Consider the following 12773-nt stretch of genomic DNA (forward strand, 5'->3'; position numbering starts at 1 on the left):
TTTTTTTTTTTTTTTTTTTTTTACCCGAGAGCACCTCTGAATAAATACAGCAACACCAAATTTCACCCTGTTACAGAGGCTAATTTAAAGTACTTTTAAATTTCCATAACAAATTGCGTAGCAATATTTCTTAAGATTCAATATACTTCTTTACAATTAATCGTTATAGGCAGGGTTGAAGATTCAAGTATTTGGCAAAAGAATGGAGCAGTTTAAATGCTACTGCATCCATTGGATCACTGCTCTCAGAAAAACAAGTCAGTTTCATAGACTAAGAAATTGAAAAGTTCAGATTTCCATCCTAAATATACCATCCCATTAGTTAAAAAAAAATCTAATTTTGTTTTTAAACTTTAAGTTTTTGGTGAAAATTCATATGGATAATTTTCTTGCTAAAAGAAAAAATATTTTCAAAACTTTAAAGGTTTACTAAATTCTGGGTGGCAAAATATACTAACCATGGCCTTGATTCCTTCAGGAAAAAGAAACCGATTATAAAGTGCATCCACTGTATCATTGGGTTCAACATCACATGATCTCTGAAGAAGGATGGGTCCTGTATCCAAGCCATCATCAGCCCAGAAAACAGAAAACCCAGCTTTCTTATCTCCCATAATTAGAGTCCTGTGAAAAGAAGAATTTCAATTTAAAATGTTGGTTAACTGTATCATAAAGTGATGAATTAGTGATATTCAAGTATAAGAGAGTTATAATGGAAAGGTAGACAATGAATGAAGCTAGCATGAGAAATTAACAGTAGAACTGGGAGATGTCAGGGCTCATAAAAAGCAGTGTCTCATGGTACTGCTATTTTATATCATACATCTTCATATCTTAAGTCTTTCTTGTTAATGTATAGTAAGGATTTGCAGTGAATTCAAAAAGGCATTAGAGTCTATCGTTACTACCACTCATTGACTCTCAGGGGTCAGCTTTCTACTTCAAGATCAAGTAATTTGCCCACTAGGTCCAATTCCTACATCGTGCTTGACCCTGTATTAGGCAGAATAAGAACAGAAGATAAAATAGGATACTCTGTAGAGGACAGAATGTGAAGCAAATGTGAAAGACAGAAGTGATTATGAATTCAAGCTAATACAGACAGAGTATGATAATAGGTCAGCCATGTAATAATTTAAATATTTTTTACTTTTGAGTACAAATCAAGACCTAAATCAATCCATCAATCACTAACTCTTCAGAAATACTAAGAAATTAACTGGCATTGTTATCAAGATCCTTGAAAATACTGATATGCTTTGATCCAATGATTCTGCATGTGGAAACAGTGTAAACTGAGAAAAAATACAAGTTTAAGTGCGAAGATATCTACTAAATAATAGTGTGCTATTTATAAGAGCCAAAAAGAAATCAATCCATGTAATCAAAGTTTAAATACAATTAATGTTTTTCATCACATTTAAACCAAGTGTAGCCTTCCAGCTTATTCCAACAACTTGACGCCGAAGAATGTTAGGAAGATGTGCAGGTAAAGGACAGAAAGCAGAAAGGGTAGGAGGGCCCACCTCAACCCACAGCATTGTGTCCCTATGGTATTAGGTACCTACAGTGTACCAGCCACTGTTCCTGACACTGGAAAATAGCAATACAAATGTTGTGCAAAGTCCCTTTCCTCAAGAAGCTTAGAGTTGAATGGGGAAGATGGACAATGAAGGTGATCATTTCATCATTTCAAGTAATTACTTGATGATTATTTCAAGTAATTCAGCATTTCCTGAAATGTACTTGAGAAGCTCTATGCAAAAAAAAGTTCTGTGGTCAAATAAGTTTGGGAACATTGTGTATTCAGACTCCCTCTAGGGGATTATGATACTGACATTAAAGCCCGTATTAATAGCTCAAATGAATCCTGCAGTTAAAAATCTGGCATAAACCAAACTTCCTGATTGTAAAACCTTTGTTTGCTCAATACCTAATAACAGTCAATGGAGCTAGTACTCCATAGGCTATTCTTGGTAAATGCTGTCCTGGTTCACACTGTATTTCTAGATCTCAGGGGAGTTCATGCAATAGTAGTAACCGATCAGGACCTCACAATTGTTCAGGCATGCCTAGTTTCTTGTCTTGATCACCTAGGTAAAAAACAGAAAGAATGTAGGCAATTGAAATACACTCACCCTCTCTGTAATTAAAAAAGTCTCACTGGGTATTCTGGCACACTCCTGAAATGTCAGCTACTTGGGAGGCCAAGGCAGGAGGATCGTTTGAGGCCAGGAGTTTGAACCCAGACTGGGCAACATAGCAACACCCCATCTCAAAAACAAAAATGTAAGAAGAAAAAATCTCACCAATTGATAGCAGAGGCTCCTCTGTGCCTGGGCAGGATGGATGGGTGATAAATGATAGAGCCATGCTTTGGACTATCAATTATATCCATGGGGATGAACTGAGTGCAGAAAGGGAGCACATTTAGGTCTGCACCCACGGATCTGTAGGCCTCTGCCACCTCTTTGATGGTCTTGCCCTTGACTCTCCATTTAGGAAGCTTGAACACAGGGGTCCCATCTTTCTCTGCAGCCAAAGCTGAGCATAAAAAAGATTTTTTTTTTAGAAGTTAGCAGTAATTTTATATCACTATGAATTCACATATTGTAATTTTACAGTTTCATGAAATATTTATAAATAAAACATGGTGAAGAACAATTTAGATTGTGACTAGAATTTCACCTGTTGTAATTGGATCACACTAAGGTGATACATATCTATATACTTAAGGCATAATACATTAGAACTGAAAAGATTTTGGCTAGATGATATTTTAAGATTTTAATGAAAGCTTTTTCTTTTTTAGATAAAAAATGGTACCTTTATTACTGATACAACCTTTTAAGAACAGCTTCAGATTTGGAGGCATGCGCCAATGCTTCACCCACTAATTTAACACACTCACCTCTGGCACAGTTAGAAAGCCAAGAATCTCTTCGCTCCCTATACAGAACAAACTGTAGACCAGAACACATTCTCCCTGCCAAGTGCTGAGCTGAGCTTTTCTACTTCCTTCTCCGAAATTCACCAAACAAATAAGTTAACAAAGCTGAGAGGCCAAGAATGGAGAATACATGCTCAGCTCCTGCTAAGGGCTTTGCCACACTGAACAGACCAGGGTCTCCTTCCTGAGAAGAGCACTGTCCCCTCCCAAACAAATGGCTCCATCCTAATGCCATATGAAATGGCCCACCAAAGTGCAAACAGCACAAGCCTATTTTTTTCATAATGAAATGTCATTTTTACTATGTGTCTTATATCTTCAGTATGTATATATATATATATTTAAGTATACAGTTTTATATATAAGTAGTATATATTTTAAAAATCGGTCAGGCACAGTGACTCACACCTGTGATCCCAGCACTTTGAGAGGCCAAGGCAGGAGGATTGCTTAAACCCAGGAGTTCGAGACCAGCCTGGACAACATAACGAGACCTCCGTCTCCATCAAAAAAAAAAAAATTATTTTCAAATTAGCTGGATGTGGTGGCACATACTGATAGCCTGAGCTCCTTAGGAGGATCACTTGAGCCCAGGAGTTCCAGGTTGCAGTAAGCCATTATCGCTCCTCTGTACTCCAGCCTGGGCAACGAAGTAAGACCCTGTCTCTAAAAACAAGTGTTTAAGTGTATGAAATATATAATTGTATATATTAATATATTATAGAAATTATAGTATATATTAATATATAGCATACATGTTTTATATTATCTATTACTTCTATAGTATAATAGTATGTATTTTTATATATTTCATATATAATAGCATATATGTTAACTTTAGGCAATTTCCAGAAGTCTTAACTAAAGCTTTCTATCTGCATTTTTGTGTTCCTTCCTTTCTCCTACATCTGAACAACAAAATTCATTGACTCAGGATGAGATGATGCCTCCACCATGAAACCTAAATTCTAAAGCCTAAGGAAGTCCTGAAGGACCCCAGCCATCATGATTAGCCCCTGGTCAATCCGTTTGGAAGAATCTGAGAGACCAGCACAATAATGTTCACAAAATGTGAATGTTCATAAAACTGAACTCACATGTCAGATGACAGGAAAATGGATAAATGGTGGTAAAAATATGTGACCGTGGGAGAAATTGTGAAAGATCATATGGCAAAGAAAACTGGGGTGGAGGAAACTCAGAAGTCTTCACTGTAAAAAATGTACTCTAGGCCAGGCGTGGTGCGTCACACCTGTAATCCCCGGCACTTTGGGAGGCCAAGGCAGGTGGATCACCTGAGGTCAGGAGTTCAAGACCAGCCTGGCCAACATGGCGAAACCACGTCTCTACTAAAAATACAAAAATTAGCCAGATGTGGTGGTGGGTGCCTGTAATCCCAGCTACTCGGGAGGCTGAGGCAGGAGAATCGCTTGAACCCAGGAGGTGGAGGTTGCAGTAAGCTGAGTTCGTGCCACTGCACTCCAGCCTGGGCAACAGAGTGAGACTCCATCTCAAAAAAAAAAAAAAAAAAAAAAGAAATGCACTCCACTGAGACTGGCTGAGACATCCAGGTGTTGGGCTTCCATTTCAGTTTTTGGCTGCCCCAGAGCTATTTTTGGCTGTCCTCGTTGACTATTCTAACAAGAATACTCAGTTACTGTCATTAGTGCTTCCTTATTATGAACCAGGCATACTGTGAGCACTTTGTGTACATTAATCTAACTTAATCTTCATGGCAGCCACGTGAGGTAGCTACCGCTGAACTGAGGCTAAGATTAAGTAACTTGCCTAAGGTCATACAGCTAGTAAGTGGCAGAATCAGAATTCATTCCTTGATTCCAGAACATATGCCGTTACCCACATGCTGTACCACTTCCTCATATAGTTACTCTATAAGTGAGGTTGGTAGTTTTTCTTTTTCTGAGTTATGCCATGAGCCCAAATGGCCATGACCAATGGAAAGGGGGCCATGACCAATGGAAAGGAGGTCCTGACCCTGGGACCAGGCACCAAGGAAGAGTTCATTTCCCGGGATTCATTCTGAAAAGAGGTCTAAAAGTCATATGTTTGCAATGCTTCTGAAGTCCACGTATATGGCAGAGACTGCTAGTTGTCCCCCTTCATCCTTTAGCAGTGTGGATTCCCCTAGTTTTGCTGAATGCATAGCCACCCCAAATCAAATCTATATTTCTTAGCCACTCTTGCAAACAGATTTGGCCTGTGACTAAGTTCTGGCCAATGGGATACAAGTGGGAGTAATATGTACAACTCTGTATTACACCCTTAATAAAACGCTTTCCCCTGATTCCCACTCTTTCCTTCCTGCTTGCTGGAATGCAGATGTGATAGTAGGGGCTGAGGCAGCTACCTTGGCCCATGAGATGGAAGTCCAGCACTGGTGAGGGCAAAACAACAAATAGAAGGAGCGTGTATTGTGATGAACACAGAGTTGCCACACCAGCTGATGGCCAACCTGCACCTGAGAATTCTTGACCCAGTCGTCCCAAGATGCACTCACCCAGAGGGTCAGCTTTTCCATCCTTGTCTGGAACTGTGAACACCCCTACTACTCGGTGGCCCTCTTTGCGGAGGTGGCTATAGACTTCTTGTCCAAAGAGGCTCTGGCCAATTAGTGCCAACTTCAGCTTGTTTTTGAAATAAACCTGTGAAACAATGAAATGACGAAGACATAAGCATGGATAGAAGACATTGGATGAGGGTAAGGGTTAAAAAAGTAGCTATTGGGGGCCGAGTGCGGTGGCTCATGCCTGTAATCTCAGCACTTTGGGAGGCCAAGGCGGGCGGATCACAAGGTCAGGAGATGGAGACCATCCTGGCTAACATGGTGAAACCCTGTCTCTACTAAAAAATACAAAAAACTAGCCGGGCGAGGTGGCGGGCGTCTGTAGTCCCAGCTGCTCCGGAGGCTGAGGCAGGAGAATGGCGTAAACCCGGGAGGCGGAGCTTGCAGTGAGCTGAGATCCGGCCACTGCACTCCAGCCCGGGCGACAGAGCGAGACTCTGTCTCAAAAAAAAAAAACAAAAAAAAAAAAACAAAAAAACTCGGGAGGTTTGGCTGGGCACCGATCACCTGAGGTCAGGAGTTCAAGACCAGCCTGGCCAACTTGGTGAAACCCCATCTCTACTAAAAGTCCAAAAAAGTTAGCTGGGCGTGGTGGCACGTGCCTGTAGTCCCAGCTACTCAGGAGGCTGAGGCAGGAGGATCGCTTGAACCTGGGAGGCAGAAGTTGCTGTGAGCTGAGATTGCACCATTGCACTCCAGCCTGGGCGACAGAGCAAGACTCTGTCTCAGAAAACAAAAATCAAAAAAAGCTCAGGAGGTTTGTCAACCCTGGTCTATGGCCCCATATAGCAACAGTCAGCTAGCGCTGAGCAGTTGTGGCCCCTTTACCCTGGACGTGGTCTTGCCCTCCATCCAGCTCAAATCCTTCATTTGCTTTACCTGTTTGGCCTCTGTGGGAATTTCTCTTTGCGACCCCTCCACTAAAGATACAAAGAAGTGGTCCCTGTCCTCGGGAATCCACCAACTAGTAGGGAGGGCACACAAGTTAAGACATAGTAACACAGTGCTAGAATAGGAGAGCACAGTTTGGTTAAGAGAGGAGAAGAGTTCTCCAGAAGGCAACTCCTTAGCTGAATCTTAGAGAATCCATCTTGGGAGTTGGCAGAGAAAAGGGAGAGGATTGTAGGAGGTCCTTGGGAAGTGCCAGGCAGAGGGTGCAGGATTTACAAAGAAACAAATGCACATGCACAGCGTGTCCAATACTGGAAGTCAGGGAATGGTGACAAGTGACAACGTGGAAAGAGACATTATGGAGGGCTTTGTGTCAAATAATTTGGACCTTATTGTGAAGACAATGAGATTCACTGAGCTTCTTTAAGCAGGAGAGTTAATTGAAAGCAGGAGAGTCTAATTTCTATGCTAATAGACTGCTTATGCAACTGTGGAGGCATGAACTAGCTCTGGGTAGGCACATCTCTTGTGTTGAGAATGGAACAGAGCGTGAAAATCAAAGCTGACCTAGCAATCCACCTTCAGCATATTCACAGGACGCAGTTTGGAATAATGTAAAAGCTCTTGCAACCGATTATAACAAACTCTCATACTAATAGAAGCAACAAGTTACACTTTACATAGAGGTAGATCTGCGAGATTCAACCAAGATTCAGGATACCACCATAAATGCAAACTTGTGCAACTTGATTTTCCTATTGCATCATTATATAAAGAAGATATCAGCAAGGGCTTTCTTGGATGTCTGGCCAACTTTTGTTTTTTCATCATAAAAAGGATAAAAGATTTTAAAAAGAGGGATGTCAATACAGGGGCCTATGAGCAGGTGATGCCAGAGGGGGATGCTCAGGACCCAGAGACTGGAGAGAGCTCCTAGGCCGCGGCTGGTGACCACAGAGCACTTCAAAGACTTTGAGTAAAGGGAGAGACCGTCCAAAGGGCTCGAGTCCAGAAACGGACTCCAGTACTAGAGAGGCAGGATTTCCGTGCACAGCAGCTACTATAATATTTTAATTGTATAAAAATTGTTAAACTAATTTTTAATTATACGTATTACATATACACACAATCTCCTTATGAAAAAAAAAATCACAGATAAGACTACAGCCCCTTTTGACTATCACTCCCAATCTGCATCCCTTCCTCACTCCCCAGAGGAAACTAGTATTGTAGTTTGGTGTGAATTCGACAGACCTTTCTAGGCATTTAAAAACATGGAAACATGGCCGGGCGCGGTGGCTCACGCCTGTAATCCCAGCACTTTGGGAGGCCGAGGCGGGTGGATCACGAGGTCAGGAGATCCAGACCATCCTGGTAAACAAGGTGAAACTCCGTCTCTACTAAAAATACAAAAAAAAATTTAGCCGGGCGTAGTGGCTGGCGCCTGTAGTCCCAGTTTCTCAGGAGGCTGAGGCAGGAGAATGGCGTGAACCCAGGAGGCGGCGGAGCTTGCAGTGAGCGGAGATCGCACCACTGCACTCCAGCCTGGGCGACAGAGAGAGACTCCATCTCAAAAATAAAATAAAATAAAAAATAAAACATGGAAATATATACAAAAGTATTATTTTGTGTTTCCAAAATAATTCAAATGTAATAATATTATGTGCAGTGTTCCATAACTTTCCTTGTCGGTACATATAATTCATTCTTTGAAATCGTTGCACAGTATTCCTTAGTGTAGCTATATCTCAGTTTACTTGTTCATGTCCCTATTGAGAAACATTTTGGGCTTCAATATGTCATTATTACAAATCCCATGGCAATGAATATCGTGGTACATGCTTCCTGTGCCCATGTGGAAGTATTTTTCTCAGATACCTACAAGTGAAACTGCAGGATCATTTTTAAACCTAAATTTAATTGAAGTAGATAGCATCAAATTGACTTCTACAGTATTGGAGGAAATGTTTTCTCACCCCTGCGAAACACACAATATCATCAAATTTACGATTTTTGCCACCCTGATAAGTGAAAAATGGTATCTTGTTCTAAATTGCATTTGTCTGATTACTAGTTTGGTTGAGTGTATTTTCATATTTTATTGTTCATTTATATTTCCTTTTTGGTATATCATTTTAGTTAGTGTATTATGTATTATTATTCTTTTCGTAAAAACACAGATTTAATAGTCTGTCCCACTAATCTATGAACTCCTTGAAAATGGTACTATTTCTTTCTTGCTTATTGTTTTATCTTTGGGTTATGAGAGTCTGAAGAAGTTAGTCCACTTCTCTGGGTCTCAGTTTTCTTATCAGTAAAATGGTCATAATAATCTAGGTTGAGAATCCCTTATCCAAAATGCTTGGAACCAGAAGTGTTTCAGATTTTGGATATTTTCAGATTTTGGAATGTTTGCATTATACTTACCATTTGAGCATCCCAACTCTGAAAATCTGAAATCCAAAATGCTGTCATGATCATTACCTTTGCGTGTCATGTCAGTGCTCAAAAATATTCAGATTTTAAAGCATTTCAGATTTCAGATGTTCAGATTTGGGATGTTCAACCTAGTACCTACTTCATTGAGATGTCATGAGGATTAAAGGAGTACACAGTCGCCCTCTGTATTTGTGGGTTCCATATCCGTGGATTCAACCAACCATGAATCAAAAACATTTGGAAAAAATTGCATCTGTACTAGACATGTATAATTTTTCTTGTCATTATTCCATAAACAATACAGTGGGACAATTATTTACATAGCATCTACTTTGTATTCATTATTATAAGTTATCTACAGGTAATTTATACTGGAGAATATGCATATGTTATATACAAATATTACCCCATTTTATAAAAGGGACTTGAGCATCTTCAGATTTTTATATCCATGGGAGGTCCTGAAACCAATCCCCTATGAATACAAGGGACAAGGAACAACTGTATATGTAAAATATTTATTAATGCTATCTATTAATATTATTATATCCTCAGGATTTAGAGTCCTCAGTGTATAATTGACAACTAAATATGGTTTGAAGTTGAATTTGGAGATCTTGTGAACAGATAAGACACCAGAGCAGAGGTCATGCAATGAGGAAACAAGTTAAGAACCTGGTTCCTAGAACTGAGAAATAAAGCAGGTACTTGGTTCCAAAGACCAAGGAAGGGTCCTACCTCTTTGGCTGGATCAGAGGTAACCTCAAGTTATCTGGAGCCGGGCTATAAACCCAGAGCTACCAGACAGACCTGACCCAGACACTGGCAGAGAAAGCTAAACAAAGGAATGCCAAATGAATAGAGGGCTAAATAACTCCTACCATGGGGAGAAGAAGCAGTGAGCCAGGCAGGATATCAGAGGTGGGCAATAATACCTAATTGACAAAGGGCTTTAAAACAAACGGTTGTTTTAGTGAAAAAGATCCAGCCATATCACTAAGCTGAAATCATTAAATGTTTCTAACTCCCTTTATTTAAGACAGAGGATGGAAAAAGGAATTCTATCAGGAAATGTTATAAACTAAGTTTTCCCTTGGATTTTGCTAGGTTCTGAAAGCTTTATTTTTATTCATCCTTCATTCTGCTTTAATACTAAACTTAAAAGCATTGTTTGACTTTTCAGTTTTTAAAGATAAAGGGATAATTAGGCCAGGTGCAGTGGCTTATGCCTGTAATCCCAACATTTTGGGAGGCTGAGGTGGGCAGATCACTTGAGGCCAAGAGTTCGAGACCAGCCTGGCCAACATGGCGAAACCCTGTCTCTACTAAAAATACAAAAATCAGCTGGGAATGGTGGTGCATGTCTGTAATCCCAGCTACTCAAAAGGCGGAGGCACGAGAATCGCTTGAACCCGGGAGGCAGAGACAGCAGTGAGCCGAAATTGTGCCACTGCATTCCAGCCCGGGTGACAAAGATTCTGTCTCAAAAAAATAAAAAATTAAAATTAAAAGATAATTTGCATACAGTAAAATGCACCTTTTCAGTGTACCATGCTGTGAGTTTTAACACAGTCACACAACCACTACCACAATCAAGATGCAGAACAGTTCCATTACCGCCCAAATTCCTTTATGCCTGTTTATAATCAATCCTTCCTTCTATCTCCAGCTCCAGACATCACGAATCTTTTTTCTGTCCCTATAGTTTACTCTTTCCAAAATGTCAGATAAATGAAATCATAAAGTGTGCAGCATTTTGAGTCTGACTCTTACACTTAGCATACATATTTGAGTTCCATCCATGTTGTATGCGTCAGTAGTTCATTCCTTCCCCCCCCCCCGCCACTGAGTAGAATTCCATTATATGGATGGATATACCACAGCTTGTTTATCCTGTCACCAGTTGAGGACAATTTATTTCCAGTTTTTGGCAATTATGAATAAAGCCTCTATAAACATCAACAAACAGGTTTTTATGTGGGCAAATAAGGTTTCATTTCTTTTGGGTAAATACCTAGGAGTGTGATTCCTGGGTCATATGATAGGTATATGTTTAACTACATACAAAACTGCCAAACAGTTTTCCAAAGTGGCCGTACCTTTTTATATTCCCACCAGCCATGTATCTGTTTGATTTTGAATAACTCATAAAATACGGTCCAGAACATTTTTCACAGGATAAAACATCCCACATTTTTCATTCATCACTCAGTAGCTTCCTTTTGACCATTGAGGAAACTGTCTTCTTCCCAGCCATACGTGTCACTGCTTTTCCACATGCACCCCTGGGTACAGTCAGATCCGGACCACGCCAGTGCTTTCCCACATCCATGGCTTTGTTTATGCCATTTGCCACCTAGGATGTTTACTTTTTATTACTGAAATCTTAGCAAACTCCACTATCAAAATATTTTCATTCCTCAAGACTTCCTTCTGCTCTCCAAAAAAGACAAGTCAATGAAAGGTGTTGACAGAGGAGACCGACAAAACAGGCTCAGGCACTCCGCACACCCCCTTGCTTTCTGTGCTATCCATCTGGGACCTCATGTGCCACGTGGTGGGGGGAGCTAATGAGGGGTCCAGTAGAGCAGGCAAAAGTCCTAGCAGAGCAGGTCTTCCCCACCTCCCCACCCCCATTTTATAAAAGGTGAATATACCTCAAAGTAACTAGAACTGGTTGCAAAGAGTAAAACGAATTCTTATTATTTGGGGTTGTCTGGGATACAGAAAGCTTTTCCTTTGATGCAAGTTTGGGCCAGTTGTTGGTGCTACTCAAGACTTCTCTCTGCCTCCAAGTTTTTTTACATCTGAATATATACATATGTACATATGGCTTTGGCACGACCAAGAAAAAGAATCGATAAGCAAATTCTTTTATGTACTTCCTATAAAAGAGATACGATACATAAGACAGTTTTTATTTATTTATTTTTTTTTCTCTCTCTCTCTCTCTCTTCCCTAAACAGTCCCGAGGTCCCCTGGGTGCTGAAGGCTGCACCACAGTGCAACGTGTCCGCTCTCGGTTCCATTTCTGGAGGAGGTGATGCAATTCCAAGGCGCGGGGCTGGGCCAGAACTCGGTGCTTGTGCTACAGTAGAATAGTGTTCCAGCGTGGCTGCCCCTGCAGCGCCTGGCAATTCTAGAAATTTTGCCATCTGCGGCTCAGCTCAGGAATACTGAGCTTGCAGCCATCGGCTTTGAGTGCCATTATCTGAACCGGCCCTCCGTGCCAGTCTCGAGCGCTTACACCTCCCAGGCGGCCAAAGAGGACCCTACTGACTTGATACTCCCCTTCTCTTCCAGGAGACGGTCTCGGCCCCATACGGCTCCGGCTCTTGACCAGGGATCTCATGATTGAAGTGAAAAAGGAAAGGAAGCAGACTCTGTCCTCCTTACCAAGTGACCGTTCCCATCTTGCCATCCCAGCCAGACTTGACACGTCCAAAACTGCATCCTCAGCCCCTTCCCGGCAGTAGACAATGGCTTGCGTGCCAATTCCCATCCGGGACCCTCCCCAGGCCCTTCTCTGAGATCTCTCTGTTTTTGTTTGTTTGTTTTAAACGCTGTCTTGGTTTTTAGCAAAGTCTAAGCATCGCTGCTCATCCCCAGCCCCACCGCCCCGGCCCTCCCGCCCCGGAGTCTGGAAACCAGGACAGGGTGACAGCCGGGACGCTCGCCCGGGCCGGACTCACCCGGCCAGTGGAGAAGCGCCGGAGCGCCTGGCTGCCCCACCGCAGCATGCTGGAGAGGAGCTCTCGCACTGGCGGCGCGGCGGCGCGGGAGGCAGGCGGGCGGCGCAGCCGGGGCACGGCCTGCAGCCTGGATGCCCCGGACTGCCCGGCTCGCGGCTCGCGGCTCTCGGCCTCCGCTAGTCCGCACCCCGCCCAAGGGCCCCCGCCCGCGGCCCCC

At 42.0% G+C, this 12773-nt stretch overlaps 1 protein-coding gene across 1 annotated transcript in view; it reads right to left on the reverse strand.

Annotated features, from left to right (window-relative positions):
* Window positions 1-12747, reverse strand: part of ALDH1L2 (aldehyde dehydrogenase 1 family member L2) — a 61903-nt gene extending 49156 nt beyond the window's left edge. The window contains exons 1-4 of the mRNA XM_017895340.1: window positions 12557-12747; window positions 5469-5613; window positions 2310-2544; window positions 459-624 (exon numbers count right to left, since the gene is read on the reverse strand). Coding sequence (XP_017750829.1) covers window positions 459-624; window positions 2310-2544; window positions 5469-5613; window positions 12557-12604 — 594 coding nt within the window. The 5' untranslated portion in view covers window positions 12605-12747. The remainder of the gene's footprint in view (window positions 1-458; window positions 625-2309; window positions 2545-5468; window positions 5614-12556) is intronic.
* Window positions 12748-12773: the final 26 nt, after the last annotated feature.

This window comes from Rhinopithecus bieti, unplaced genomic scaffold (assembly GCF_001698545.2).
Source record: "Rhinopithecus bieti isolate Rb0 unplaced genomic scaffold, ASM169854v2 scaffold_24306, whole genome shotgun sequence".
Lineage (NCBI taxonomy): Eukaryota > Metazoa > Chordata > Mammalia > Primates > Cercopithecidae > Rhinopithecus > Rhinopithecus bieti.